General features: G+C 38.5%; 1 protein-coding gene across 4 annotated transcripts in view; it reads right to left on the bottom strand.

Moving 5' to 3' along the window:
* ZNF385D (zinc finger protein 385D) overlaps nt 1–15,413 on the bottom strand; it is a 975,802-nt gene that overhangs the window by 346,774 nt on the left and 613,615 nt on the right. The window contains exon 1 of one of the 4 annotated variants that reach the window (XM_003256743.3): nt 2,155–3,423. The exons of 2 other annotated variants lie outside the window; for them this stretch is intronic. In XM_003256743.3, coding sequence (XP_003256791.1) covers nt 2,155–2,176 — 22 coding nt within the window. In that variant the 5' untranslated portion in view covers nt 2,177–3,423. Of the gene's footprint in view, nt 1–1,314; nt 3,424–15,413 lie in introns of those variants that run through there. One more of the 4 variants, XM_030812270.1, reaches the window with a different exon arrangement.

Here is a 15,413-nt window from a genome sequence, read left to right as displayed (position 1 = left end):
CTGAAATCGCTACAATTTTGAACACACACCCACATTAAGATACATACACATGTACACATATACGTGTGTACATACATACATACATATATACATACATAGTCTTCAGCATTTTCAAACACTAGGATGCTATTGAATTTTAACATGCCTGAAGTGTACTGCTCAATTCTTTTTGCCCTCGCTCTTGTACCACACATTTTTTTTTAGAGACAGGTGGGCTCCCAAAGTAGTGGATATCTAACAGCTTGAACGAGAAGCTGCATAGCATAATCTGAAAGAAACAGCATTCCTGAATACATAGGATTTCCTCTGGGAACAGAAAAACATTTCTTATACCAAAATTATGGTAAGACAATGTTCAAGACACAGAGGGCAACTTTAGCCTTGCCTTTCAAAGAGTAGAGTTTCATCTGAAGTAAGTAGGACATCACATTTCAATTCGTACTATTAAAAACTTGCATTACACAATGAAACTGATTACCCTATGAATCACTCTGCTTTACAAGAGGCTGAACTAGCATACAGTTAATAACACGAGCTAGCCCAGTGAACATTTCTCCAGTAGTCACACGATAATCCAGTGCAGCATGGATGGCCTTTGACCAGTACTTTTAGACTCTATTGCTATTCTAATTGGCCCTACTTCCTCATGACAATCATATAAGGAATTGTTGCAAGAGGATGAAAATATAAACTAAAATTATAATCTGTTTCATCATCCTTCAGTATCATTACTGATGCTGAAATTGTATTTTGTCCAAAAGACCTATTATCTTTACAAGCTTTTCCATTTATGAAAATACATGCATGATAAACTCTATTAGTGGCCAATAAACAAGCTTACCACCTCCATTACTACCCACTGGAAAGAGATGGTTTTTAACCATAGATTCTGCTTAAATTTGGCAATGCAATACAATTGTTTCTTCCAAATCATTTTCAGTTATTTTAAGACTTCTTTTCTAATATGATACAAATTATAGGCAAATCAAAACTGTCAAGACAACTAAAGGCATTTAGCTTTTGGAACTTAGGTTCCTTCCACACTCCCTCAAATGTCTCAAAGGCTAAAGGAAACAAAACAGAGCAAATAGTACATACAGAAATAAACGTCCAACAAACTAATAGTGCCCCAACCTAAGTTTATCTAAATACCTCTTTAATCTGAAAAAAGACACTAGATTTAATATTTAAAGCAAACCAAGAAATCAGAGCATTTGCATCTTGGATACATTTCCTAGCCCCTCTCCAGTTGCTCTATCAAACCTTTTAATATCACATAGATGCCCTTAAATGATGATGCCAGATGGGACTTACAGAAGGAAAGCATAACTTCAGAGAGGAAGAACAAATATTCAGTCCTTATCTTTGACTTCTTCTTATTCAGTGAAGGGGCTTGCCTCCTGTACTAGCAGTAAGTTGCGGCGTTAGAGCGCAAATGCACAGCTCCAAGCCCACTTACAGTGCTCAACTGATAGCTCAGATCCAAGCCTCTACATGCTTTCTGGAAATGCAGGCAGCTCAACTGAAAACCTAACTGAGGTTTCTATCGTGGCACAAAACTGAACTGCACAAATATTTGACAGCTCCGAGACCTCTAAAGGTTTCAAATAATATGCATTTTGGGCTAGGCTGCTCCAAGCTAGAGAGAGCATTGAGATGATAGAGAGAAGTGTTCTCAGCTGCTCAACCACACTGCTCACTGGAGAATGTTTTCCTTTTCCGCCTCAGAACAAGAAAAACCAGCAAATGCTTAATGAAATGCTCATATTGACTAAGCTTTCACAGCATCAATAGTATAGGAACTTTGTTTCACATTCCATTAAGTTAGCTCATGACTTCCCACGCTGCACTATTTCTCCTTCACCTAGCTAAAACAGCCAACTTCATTCGGGCAAATCAAGGCAAAGTTTACCCCCCTCCACACGTCCCTGTCTCTTTTCTTTTCCAACTTAAACTCATCCATGGCTAAATTAACAGCCCCAATTGTGGCACAAAGGAAGCTCTGAAGGCTGCACCGGCTTGGTCCTCCAGTTGCCAACTGGAGGTAGGTTTAATGTAATATATTCTTGGTGCTTAAATAATTTTTTAAGGGCTTGTCTGCACTGATGAAGAGCCGGACACCCCCAGAATTACATCATCAGAGTGAACACTCACCAAAATACATTATGTTTCTCATTAATCAGACAGCTGGAATCCCACCGCGGTGTCTTCAGCATCAGCTCTCACCCAAGGCTGGCATGCAGGGCAGAGCCGTTTCATGCTACATTCGGTGGAAATGTCCCCGGCGTGGAGAACAGTGAGCGCCGAGAGCGTGCCTCCTCCGCGGGATGGGCGCCTTGCAGGCTGCCTTTCCAGGGCTAAGATCCCCGGCGGCTGGAGAGTGCGCTCGGGCTGCCTGCTGCACTGCCCATCCTTACTGTAATCCGACTCCTCCTTGCGATGTCCTTGCCGCGCCTGTGACATCAGGACTGAGAGTACTACAAACAGACCCCTCCACCCCACCCCACCCCACCCTGGGTTAGCAGCCGCTCCATGAGGTGCTCCGATTGCCTGCCTGGACCAACCATGGCTCTCGGGAAGCTTTGACGAGCCCAGAGACTTGGGAAGGGGCGGAGTGAGGGGCGCGGGAGGCTCTCTTAAAGCGAGAAGGGTCTCCGGATCCACACAGGAACACACAGGAGAAATTCACCACTGTGCAGGAGGGACGTGGTTAAGGCGAGTTCTGCCATTAACGTGTAATTAGACAACACTTTTACCCCGCCCCTCCTATGAATGCCACCATTCTCTCCAAAATTTAACCTCCTCTACCAAGTTAAAACGGCAGTACGAAGAGGGATGGTGCCGTGCTTGCGTTCTCTTTGCTGTGGGCTTGAGGGTTTGTTATTTTTTGTGATGTTTATATAAAAGAGGAATAAAAGGAACGCCAGGGACCATTGCTAGGGTAATAGAGGTTTACACTTAGAAGTGATCAGATCCCAGAAAGCTAGTACTTGGTGAAGTGTAATTTTTTATTTCTTGAGTGTTCCCTGAACTATGTTGATAGAAAGATGTAAAGAAAAATAACTGGTGATAAAAGTCCCCTCTCAGTTGCCCAGGACCAAATTTACTGCCTCCCTTAGTAGGTAGGTAGAAAGCATACTGAGGCTGAAATGATCTTTGACCTCCTGAAACGGAGAGACGATTAGCCTGAAAGGCAACCACCATCGTGTCATAGTTAAAGTCCAGTCACCAATATAATATAGCCACACACACACCCACCTACCGACACCCCCCCACACACACACACTACGCTCCCACTAAATTTGAGATGAACGGTCAAGAAATAGCAAAGCCTCTGGCTCCTCCAATGGTATAATGAATTGCAGTCCTTATCTTACATAGAAAAGGATATTAGAAAGAAATCCCTGAAAGCTGTGCTGATTAATACTTCAATGCACAGCATGGAAAAAATAAACTCATACAGCAAGTTCCGTTTCCTAAGGACTCATCACTTTGGGAACCAATTTAAGTACTGGAACATTTGAACTTATAAATTTCTATAAAAATTTATGAAATTAAGAACCAAATATAAACAAAGAACTGTAGTCTATGGAAGAATGCAATTGATATATTTTTAATTTGGGCTTTTATAAAACTATGATAGCAAATATTTCTACATTTTGATATTAAAATATTCTATAGCATTTCCTTACACAATTCTATATCTCTTGGTGGATTTAATGTGTATAGAAACTAGGGGGCTGAAGCTCATAATAACAGCTTTCTGTGTAATCTTGCATAAAAGCTTAACTCTGTATTCTACCTCTGTGAAAAGAGTGCAATGAAAAATATCCTCTCTCACACTAGATTATAAAGAATTTGGTGTGTGAAAATAGGTAAGCAAATATAAATCAGAAACATCACAGTGAATCTTAAGATAAATCTAGTGCTGTTCTTTTAGAAATACTCTTAATATAAAGCAACCAGAGGAAAATTTACATAGTAAAGTATATTAACTTTTTTACTCCCTTTTAAAAATTAAAATAAAAACAATATTACAGGAAAGTATTGAAGAAAATGCGCAAATGTTTTTTCCTTTTGGACAAATGGCAATTGTCCAAAAGTACAATTAATAGGTCTTCCCTCAGGCAAAAGAACCATCTGTGGTAGAGCTTATTCATGAAGGCTGTAAGCTGCCTTGACCTCCTACATGTGCTAGGGGGCACTGTAGTTTAATGTTAGTGCTTTGGGTCCATTTGAGTTCCTGCAGTTGGAAGATGCAAGCTTTGAGAGTTGAGTTTCAAATAGGAGATTTGAAACATTAAAGGACTACTTTAATCATTAATAACACCCTTGCATTTGCATGACATTTTACAGTTAAAAAGGCACTTTCACATGTCATCTTTATTACTAACAAATTGAGATATAGAAAGGTGGATATTACAGATGTCACAAATGAAGAACCTGAGGTTCAGATGTTAAGCAGCATTCTCAATGACGTGATGAGTAAGAAACAGTTGTCTTACAATTTGTTTGTTGAATTTATATTACAGTTCTCCAACAGGTTTCCTTCTTCAAATAAATGTGCTATTTATAATGGCCCAGGTAAAAGTCACCCCCAATAAAACAATGTCACTGCATGTTCTAGAAACAAATATATCTATATGGTCACAAATACATCAGCAGGGAGTATTTGGTAATAGAACATGCCAATCTTTGCCTGGTAGTATACCCCAAAAAACAGCAGGTAGCCTTTGAAAGAATATGGCATTCCAGAAGCAACTGAGTGTAGTATCTATACAATGTAACTCTGTTCAAACAGAAAAGGAAGATGCCCTTTTAAATTAAAGACATGTGCCCCTCTTCCCTGCAGTTAAGTCTTATCTGGAATGTAGAAGGCTAAGATACAAAGTTGTTTATCTCTGGATGGGAAACAAGTGACTTTTGTTTTAACTTTATACTTTTTCCGTTTTACATAAAACTATTTTGTTTCTTTATTTGTATACATTTATTAAAAAATGCAACTTTGGTTGTTGTTGTTGTTGTGTGTGTGTGTGTGTGTGTGTGTGTGTGCATTTGCATTTTGTACTTTGACCAGCATCTCCCTAATACTCTCACCCTGAAGCTCTGGTAACCATTTTATTCCTGTTTCTATAGAGTTTGACCTTTTTACACTCTACATATAAGTGAAATCATTGGGTATTTGTTTTTATGTATCTGGCTTATTTCACTTAAGACAACAATGTCCTCCAGGTTTATCCATATTGTCACAAATGAGAGGATCTTCTTCTTTTAAAAGGTTGAATAGTATTCCATTACGTATATATGTGACGTTTTGTTATCCATTCATCCACTAGTGGACACCTTGCTTGATTCCTGTGAGTAATACTGCAATGAACATGGTAGTACACACATTTCTTCAAAATACTATTTTTTAAATTTTGAAGCATAATAATATCCAAATGAAGCCACAGCTGATCTTGGCTAGACAGAGGATTGTGAACATGCCAGCTGTGCCTCAGAGATGCTTTCATATGTCATCTCAAGGGAGTGACTTAGCAGCTTCTAGGGAAGAATCCGGTTCACACCCTGACCTTTATCTGTCTCTAAGAATCTGTGAGAACCTAGGAGCTTCTGAAGGTGAATTAAGTCAGTTCATCTGGGGTCAGCTGTAGCACTAACCTGCTTGCCAAATAAAATTATACCTAGCACTATTAAAACAAAGGATGCCTTCAAACCACTTACATATTTTGTATTAAAATATCATGGTTGGGTGAAAATTATTTCTGTGTTCCAAGATCTGGGTAGCTGCCTGCCTTGATTCCTCATCTCATTCAAATCTTGCTCAAAGGTTTATCAGTGTACTAATTCACTGTCTTCTTTTTCCAGTTTTAAACTGCCTTTGTCCCTCCTCTGACATTCTTAACCTCCTTTCCTCCCTTATTTTTCTCCATGGCAACTATCATCATCTGACACACTATTTTAGACGTCTGATTATTTTTGATTTCTCTTCACTGGAATATAATCTCAGTGAGGGCAGGGATTTTATCTGTTCAATGCTATATCTACAGTTCCTAGAAGGGTACCTGCTAATTGTCATTATACAATAAATATTTGTGAACGAGGGAATGAATGAATGAGCATCCTAAGTACAGCTGTATTGTGTGTAAGACATTATACTTTTCTATGTGCCTGAAGTCAGTTCTTTGAGGTTGATGGTGTTTTGTGCAAAGTGTTCACACAAATTGAACCTGTCCATGCTTAGCAGCAGCTGTTCTTAAATTCCATTCAGTACAGCTGCCAGGTGGTACTGCAGGCCACAGTTTGTGAGCGTGTTTGTCCTTTCAAATTCTCATAGCTGCATGGAGCAGAGATTTAGATTTAGCATGAGTTAGCATAGCTCAGTTGTGTCTTCCATTGCCTTGCCCTTGGCTTTAGTTTAGTCCACATTTATCTTTTATCTATATTGTAGCAATAAAATTTTATCCAGTGTTCCTGATTTCAGACTTGCCCATGTCCAATTCATTCTCCATATTAGATCCATTATCATCTTTAAAAATGGTATGATCATGCCACTCCTTTGCTCAATATTCTTCACTGTTTCCGTGTTTTATCCACCAAGGTAGTTAAGGTCTTTGACAACCACGTGCCTATTCGCTTCTCCATTTGTAAATACTTTGTCCTTCACACTCTTCACTGTGTGAAACCTAAAGTATGGCTATAATTCACCTGCTCTCTCTACTGAAGCAATTTGTAATCAGTCTTTGGGTGTCTGTTTAAATATTATGTCTTCTGAGAACATTTTTCCCACCAAAAGACTAAATGAGGTGTTGTTTGTATTTTTTTCACACAGCACACGGTACTAATTCCTACTCCAGCATTTAAACTTAGTGTGGGAATTTGCCTTTACTTGTAAGTGGCCCAAATGAAAGAGGATGTTCTTTCTGACTCCATGACCTCATACAAATCCATCCTTTAATGAAAAATTCATTATTTATCTATTAATTCATTCAACATTTTTGGATAAATTTAACATCTTATGAATGTCTATCACGTGCCAGGCATTATTCCAGGTGCTGGATGAAGAACACTGCAGAAAGTACAAAGGATAAATGGGGAATACACCTTATGAGTTCCAGGAAGAACAACAAGGCCAATATGCTAGAGTAGAGTGGATCTTAAAAAGCAAACTAAGAGTTGACTTCAAATAGGTAAGATGGAGCCAAATTCAGCAGAACTTTTTAGGCCATTAGAAATACTTTTACGTTGATTATGACTTACATGATATAACTTTGGAGCAACAAGATTTGACATGTTTTAACAAGTTCACTATGACCGATGTATGAAGAATTGACTAAAGGGAGCAAGGACAGGTGTAAGGTGACCAGTTAGGAAGCCTTTGTAGTAATCCAGAAAAGAGAACATGGCTTGGACCAGGGAAGAAACAGTGGTGGCAGAAAGAGTGGCCAGATTCTCTACATGTACCAAAATGGGTCCACAGAATTTTCTGGTGGGTTAGATAAGCAATGTAAGATTTTTTTAAAGTATTGGATTATTCACAATTTGAGGACTGAGCAAATAGAAGGACAGAATTTCTACTAATTCAGGAAAAAACTTTGAGAGAACTTGCTTTGGGGGAGGTTAGAAGGTGGTCAGGGTAGGCGCATATTTGGTTTGACATTCCTATTATATCCAAGTAGAAATGTTTCATAGTAGTTTGGCTATATGGGTCTGGAGCTCAAAGGAGATGTTTGGGCTTCATATTTACATTTGGAAGTCATGATTTTATAAATGATAATAAAATCCATGAGATCAGAAAGTGCCTTTTAGGAAGTATAGATTGAAAAAGGAGAAGAGGGTTAACACTAAACACTGAGCCGTGGGACATTATAAAAGCAAAAGCACAAGTATATGGGTAGTTAGTGATGAATATCTGTTGAAAGTACAATAATTTTTGAATGCATATGTGTTGACATATGAATGACATGTGCTGGAAGGCTATTTAAAGCCTGAGTTGGCCTATAGTATACCACTACTCAATGTCAAAACAGTTTGAAAATTACATAAATAAGTTGTCCACATGGAAACAAATACCTAATTCAACTTATCTGTGTAGTGTTTTAATCAGAATTTTTTAAGTTGTGTAGACACTGCTATAAACTCATAAATCAATTTTATGATAAAATTCTTACTTGATGTTTCCATACAAATTAAATGCCTGGGGTCATTATGGAAAATTAATTGCCTACAAGAAAAAACTACTAACATTGTGCTAAGAATAAAAATTCTAAAAATACCATAATATTCCGAAATTCTAGATTTCACTGACTTTGGAGACATATGATAAATTTCTCTCTTTTTTTTTTTTCTTGAGATGGAGTCTCACTCTGTCACCCAGGCCCCAGGCTGCAGTGGCGCAATCTTGGCTCACCACAACCTCTGCCTCCTGAGTTCAAGTGATACTTGTGCCTCAGCCTCGCTACAGTCACAGCCTCAGCTGGGACTACAGGAGCATGCCACCATGTCGGGCTGATTTTTGTATTTTTGGTAGAGATAAGGGTTTCACCATGTTGGCCAGGCTGGGCTTCAATTCCTGACCTCAGGTGATCTGACCGCCTTGGCATCCCAAAGTGGTGGGATTACAGGCGTGAGCCACCACACTCGGCCTAAATGTATTATATATGTGACTCTTTCTAATCTGATAGATAGCTAATAGGAGCTTTTTATTGTATTTAGTAACCAGCATTGAGACCCAGAAATCTTAACCTTGGAGGTGGTTGTGGAATAGCAATGTTTATTGACTCAAAAAAATAGTTGTTGAGCACTCCCGTGCCAAGTACTGTGCTAGGCGTTAAAGGCATATTAATGAAATTACAGAAACCTCTGTATACATGGAGCCTACATTCCAGAATTCTCTATATTTCAACATATACAGTAGGATTTGGAACCTCTTTCACCTTTATCTCATACAGAGGAAATGACCTAAAGCATCTTTCGACTCATTCATTCACTGGTTACAGTTTATTGCTTCTCTCTCCAACAACAGACTAGACATAAGGGCAGAGACATGTATATCATGTTCATGCTATAATCAATGCCTCAGACGGTATCTAAAACAAAGGAGACATGCCATATGTTGAAGGAATAAACCTAGCGAAAATCTTCTACCTCTGGATGGTTCTTCCTACTGTTCCTACTGACAATATAAAGTTATATCCTACGAAGAATGCCCTTTTCTATTCCCCTTTATTTGTCTTACAAGTTTTATTCACTACCTAAATCTCAGACATTTTGTTTTCTAAGATACTTTCCCCAGGCTTATGTCAAATTCATGTGTTCCCTTAATGAGCTTCCAAACACTGTTTTTATAACCCAATTACAGTATTTATTAGATGGCATTTCAGTGATCCGTTAAGTTGTTGATATCCCTCCAGTAGAAAGAAGGCTCTTATGAGTTAAGGAAAATATTAGATGTTAATTCCTTGGCGGTTTTAACGTATCCTAGAACATAGCAGAAATGCATCCCATAGGCATTGCCTATGGGGTTAGTGATTGGAACATGCCATTAACATCAGATATTGCCTATGATTTAGGAAGCAGCAACTCTTGCTGTGGAAGGAGACAATGGTCAGAATTACATGTATTTAGGCTAAAGAGAGAAACCCCAAGTCTCTGAAGAAAATCCAGCTAGGAACCAGAGGGCCAGTCAACCATCAGGCAAGAGACACATCAGAAATTTTGTGGATGGAGCAGGTGAGGAAGCTAATATGGGAGCCAAAAAACAGAGCGTTCGGGTAGAAGGTGAGTCAGGGGAAATTAATCAAACCCCTAGCTACACTCTTAGAGGCTTTTGTTTGTACATTTGCCCTGATTAATTGATAGTCCTGATCCCCTTGCAATAAGAAGCGTTACATGCTTCCTTTCTGATGGTTCTCAGCTTATCTCTCTCATGCCTCTATTTTTCTTCTATTTTTTCCTTCACAAAGCCCTTCACAAAGTTGTGTATATTTTTACCTAGTTTTGTATGAGGCAGAGGCAGACACAGGCCTCTCACTTTAAATGTATGTATAATAGACATTATAACCAAAAATAGGTGGACACCATGTCATAACTTTGGTAGTCCCAGACCACCTAGTATGGTGCCTCACTCATAGAAAGCCAAATCGTTATAACCATCATCATCACTGGCAAAAAAAAAAAAAAAAAAAAGAAACAGTGGTGATGCTATTATAACAAGTCCTGAACTTGAATGTTCAAGTTACTTACCTCCCTGTTTTTCAAAGCACTTAGTATCTCAGTGGAGGAAATGAAGCATGTATCCAAAAATATAACTAAAAACAAAGGTAACATAAAGTAACAAATGAATACTCTGGGAGATGTGTATAAGGGTCTGGTAAAAGATGATATTATGAAGGGATTCAGGCAATCCTGAGAGGCTACAAGTGGTGGAACTTAAGCCCTGTCTTTAATATTGACCTGGAATGATGTAATGCAGAAAGAGCTGACAAATGAACAAGAATGGGACTGTGAATGATGCGTCTGGGAGACCAAGGACAAATTATTATTAAAGGGTAAGTTTCTCAAAAGATCTTCAAGCAATGTAAGGTTGGAGAAGAAAACACAGATGCCATATTGGATGAGATACCCCATTCGAGGAAAATGGCTTAAATTTTATTTGACAGACAGTGCAGGAAGTGTTTGCTGAATGAATACATAAATGAACTTCGAAGTATTTCCAAGGACAGAAATATAATAATATGCCTCCAAAGACATTTGGTGACACAATAACATGAGTTAATATATCTTGTGTAGCAGGCTGAAAGACCTTATACACTCCAGAGGTTTCCAATTTTTCTTAAAATAAAATTCATTTATGGTTCCTGGGCAGCTATTTCAGAATCAGCCCTCCCAGACCCAGACCCACCACAAATATGTTTGCAAACAAAATGAAAGAAGTAAACAGCATTATATTGAATTTCTTATTTTGCCTTTTAAAAAGAGATTCTTCAATGATAAATTGAGTGCAGCTCCAGTAAATTTGGATGCTTTAGGTCATGAACATTCCATTTTTATATCTACTGTGATAACAACTATATAGAGTGAGCAGAGAGACAGTGCAACTGTGCCCCAGTGTTGCAAGAATTCACAAAATAATTGAAAGTGTTTCCAAGTGTGCATAATTCTGTGCCTCCAGTCAAATACAGTAGGTGGAAATTTGTTTGGCTTCCTCTGTCAAAATGTCTGAAATACATAAAGGAAGTGTGTAATGGGAAAACAAAATATTACAGTTTCAACATTCTTTTAATTGTCTCTCAATCTCATCTTTACTATGCTCAAACATACTAATAATCCTGAAGGCTCATCTCTGATCCTTTTGGTGGATAAAATGACCGGATGCGATTTTTACCCTTGACTCAAAAGTGTCAGTTCTGGAAATGTGCAGTATTTGTCACCATGAATACTATTTAACTGCAGTGTTACCCAAAGGAACTCTGCACAGCTACACGTGAATACAACTGGAGGAACTTAATTAATCTTGCTGTCACTTCCATGATGCTTTTCATTAGTTTTGCTGCTATCTGATCAACTGGATTTCTCTGTACTGGTAACGCTACCCATAGCCTCTTATAAAGTATCTTCAAAACGTAAACAAAAATTCACCTTTGTGGTAGTGAACTTTTATGCAGTGGGACGTTATTACTGCTACTTATACGAAGGTAACCCTCACATGTCATATTTAAAATTATAAAATCATGGGAAACATAAATATCTAATCCATCTCCAACTGAGAAATTGTTTTAAACTCTATGCACAGATCAGGTATTTGAAATAAAAGGTCATACTTTTCTTTATATTATTTTCATGAATACTGATGCTTAGAGCACTATCAAGAACAGTACTGACTAAATATAGAACACAATTCATAAGAAATCTGGGCTTTTTCACTGACTACTAGAAAGCAGTTTAGCAAAAGTTACATTTAACTGAGAGAACAAAGCAAATGATAATTCAATGGTAGTATTGATCCTCTCTGTGAGTCATATTTTTGAAAGACTGGTTTAATGTGTGTATATTTTAAATATAATTTATTTACATTTAGCATCATTTTTAAATGTTATCCATAGTCTAGGGCTGATCCGTGTAAACAGCAGAACATTATGAAATGACTGAGTGTGACTTTAATGGTTAGGTCATAAAATACAAAGTGGCTTTTGCTTCTCTCTTTTGTATCATACACTTTAGGAATAGCCACCTGCCATGCTATGAGGACACTCAAGAAGCCCTGTGAAGAGGTACACATGGCAAGGAGGTGAAAACTCCAGCCAAAGCCAGTACCAACTTGCCATGTATGTGAATGAGCTACCTTGGAAGGGGATTCTTCAAACTGCGCCAAGCCTTCACATACCTGCAGCCGTGATCAATATTTTAGTGCAACTTCACGAGAGACTCCCAGTCAGCACCACCAGCTGGGCAGCTCCCAGATTCCCAACCTACAACAACTGTGTGAGATGTTAAACCTTTACTGTTGTTTTAGACCTCTAAATTTGGGGTAATAATTTTTACACATCAATAGACGGCTAATACATGATGGAACTTTATAGTCTAGCTTTAACAATGAAACTTCTGAATAGTATTACTTAAATTGATGACAAGGTGGTCTAGAATTCAGCTGAGATGACAGATATAGGATCTTGGAAGCCTGTATCCCATTTGGGGCTTGTTTCCTTACCCATGAAGTGATAATGTGAGAATGAGTGAAGGTCATCAATCAATGCAAGAACCAACATAGAGAGGTGAGAGAAGTAATACAGCCTCATAGGATGGGCTCATTATATATCTATAGAGAGGATAAGACACTTTGGAGGAGTGAAGAGTGCGTGTCAACTCTCAAGGGGGTGTCTGTCACTCAGCTTCAACCAATAATAGTCATGAGAGAATGCAGATCCAATTTTCTCAGATTCTTCCTTTTTTTCTAGCTTTTTTCAGGTACTACCCAAGTGATAAAAATTGAATCTCACTTAAATTTAAAGTCATAATGGCTTAAAATTATGATTGCAAGAGCATTTTCTTCCCTTTTTTTTTTTTTTTTTTTTTGAGACAGAGTCTCGCTCTGTCACCAGGCTGGAGTGCAGTGGCGCGATCTCGGCTCACTGCAATCTCTGACTTCCTGGTTCAAGCAATTCTCCTGCCTCAGCCTCCCGAGTAGCTGGGATTACAGGCATGCACCACCATGCCCAGCTAATTTTTGTGTTTTTAGCAGAGACAGGGTTTGACCATATTGGCCAGGTTGGTCTCGATCTCCTGACCTCGTGACCTGCCTGCCTCAGCCTCCTAAAGTGCTGGGATTACAGGCGTGAGCCACTGTGCTTGGCCTTTCTTCCCTTTTTTATTTTCTAATATCTTCAGGATAATATTCAAACATCTCTCCTATTGGATTCAGCTGCTCCGTCCATTCTTCCTTTCCACTACTATCTCTAACCTTCTTTCTTTGCTTCATAATCAAACTTCTACAATTCATCTACCAATACCATTTCTCTCTGCCTGGTATCATGCTTTCTCTTTACCCTGTAAAGCTCTTCTCCACTGTCTCAACCTTCTGAAATGCTGCTCATCCTCAAGGTATCCACTCATGGCACCTCCTCTCAGAAGCTTTCCTTGAGCGCCATACTTACCATTAGTGACTACTTTCCCTAGGCCTCAAGACTAATGCCATTTATCACTTGGATCTTACTAGTTCTCTTTTCTTGTTTTTAATGTAAAATCTCATTTGGCAAAATTAATATGTCACATCTATTTTATTGCCACTTATCATCTCATCTCATAACGCCTGCCTACAATACACTATCCAGATCTCTCTAAAATGACAGACATGTTGCTAAGGTGCTAAAAGTTATAGACAGACAGCCTTTTACTGTCAACCCCTAGAGGTATCATCTCAGCTGCGGAAAGCCACCTTGTCAAGGTTTTGGCCCTTGGTCGTGGACCATATCCAGTGATCAATATGGGATTGAAAAGGCCTATTCATCTTGGACCAACCTGGGGCACCTTTTTACAAGCTGGACCATTCAACCTCTAGAACACAGAAAGATGCCTGTGGTTCTACATAACAGCTCAACTTCCTCTTCTCCCTTCCACAGTGCTGACCTAGAGCCCTCCCTCATAAACATCCTGCATGCTAATCTCCATCAGTGTCTGTGTCACTGTCACTGAGTAGGTACTCAACAAATGCTTGGTAGTATAAAATTAAGTCTCAAGTACCTGTAAACAAATAAGACAAATTTCCCAAAGACAAGAATATGGTAACTCCCCCAAAAGCTCTTGAAATTGATGAACAATTTAGAGAAAAAGTTCACCTTCTCTCCAGAAACCTGATGATTTTGGAATTAGTCTGAGGAAAGAAAAACCCAAGATTTAAATGGACACCCTGGTCTGCGTACTCTGCCTGAGTAACAGTGATGGCTCCAAGCTGTCAGGTCGCCCAGGAGATATTCAATCATGATGTTCTTCTCTTTCTCTATAACAAAGGTAATAACTCAGCATTTTATCTTTTCTAGGGGTGTCATTACTTTGAAAAGAAAATAAAGGCCTCACAAGGGTTTCTATATAGTGAAAAGTTTTCTAAAGGAGAAAAAGACCCTAATTAATTTGAGAATGAACAAATACATCAGCTTTGAGGAACTTCCATAGTATTGGTGTTTAAAACTTCTTGAGAAATCCTTTCAAATGAATATCGTGTGCTTTAGGCCTATAATATATAACATTATATATTAGAGGCAATAAGTGTCCAGGGGTGAGTAAGCCCTGTGTATTTCATATGAAGTAGGCATTTCCCATAAATAAAATAATAAAGTGTATTGTTTTAGTTAAATAAAATCATACTCTCTGGAGGAAAAAACAACAACTTTGCCTTGGAAAAATCTGTGATGCTGAGAAATATGTAGCATCTACCCTTCAGAAACTGTGAACAGTAAGTACATTTTAATTTCTGCTTTGGTGTAACCAAGTGGTTTACCACCTGCTTTCAAGTCCAACACTTAATTTGGAAGACACTAAAATTTTTTCATTAATTCACTATTCTAACACATAGTCATTGAACATCCATTTGTCAAGCACTGTGAGAGGGGCCAGGGATACTGGAGTAACTGAGATAGATTTTTGGCATCCTGGAGCTTACAGTTTCCCAAAGAATGAGATACTGCAATGGAAGGTGGATCAACGGCTACAACAGTCTGTTGAAAATGCGGAGAAAAGCAGGGAAAGATGGATAATCAGGGAGATTGGAGAAGGGCTTTCGAGAATTTGACATCTAATATAAAGAATGAGGTTGATTTGAGATTCATCAGAAATTAGTCAGACAAAGATATGGGAAGAGTATGCTGGGCATGGTTAACAGCTTATGCAAAGACCCAGAGGATAAAGCAGTGTGGAGACAA

Source organism: Nomascus leucogenys, chromosome 4 (genome assembly GCF_006542625.1).
Source record: "Nomascus leucogenys isolate Asia chromosome 4, Asia_NLE_v1, whole genome shotgun sequence".
Taxonomy (NCBI): Eukaryota; Metazoa; Chordata; class Mammalia; order Primates; family Hylobatidae; genus Nomascus; species Nomascus leucogenys.
This window is presented reverse-complemented; position numbering and strand designations above follow the sequence as displayed.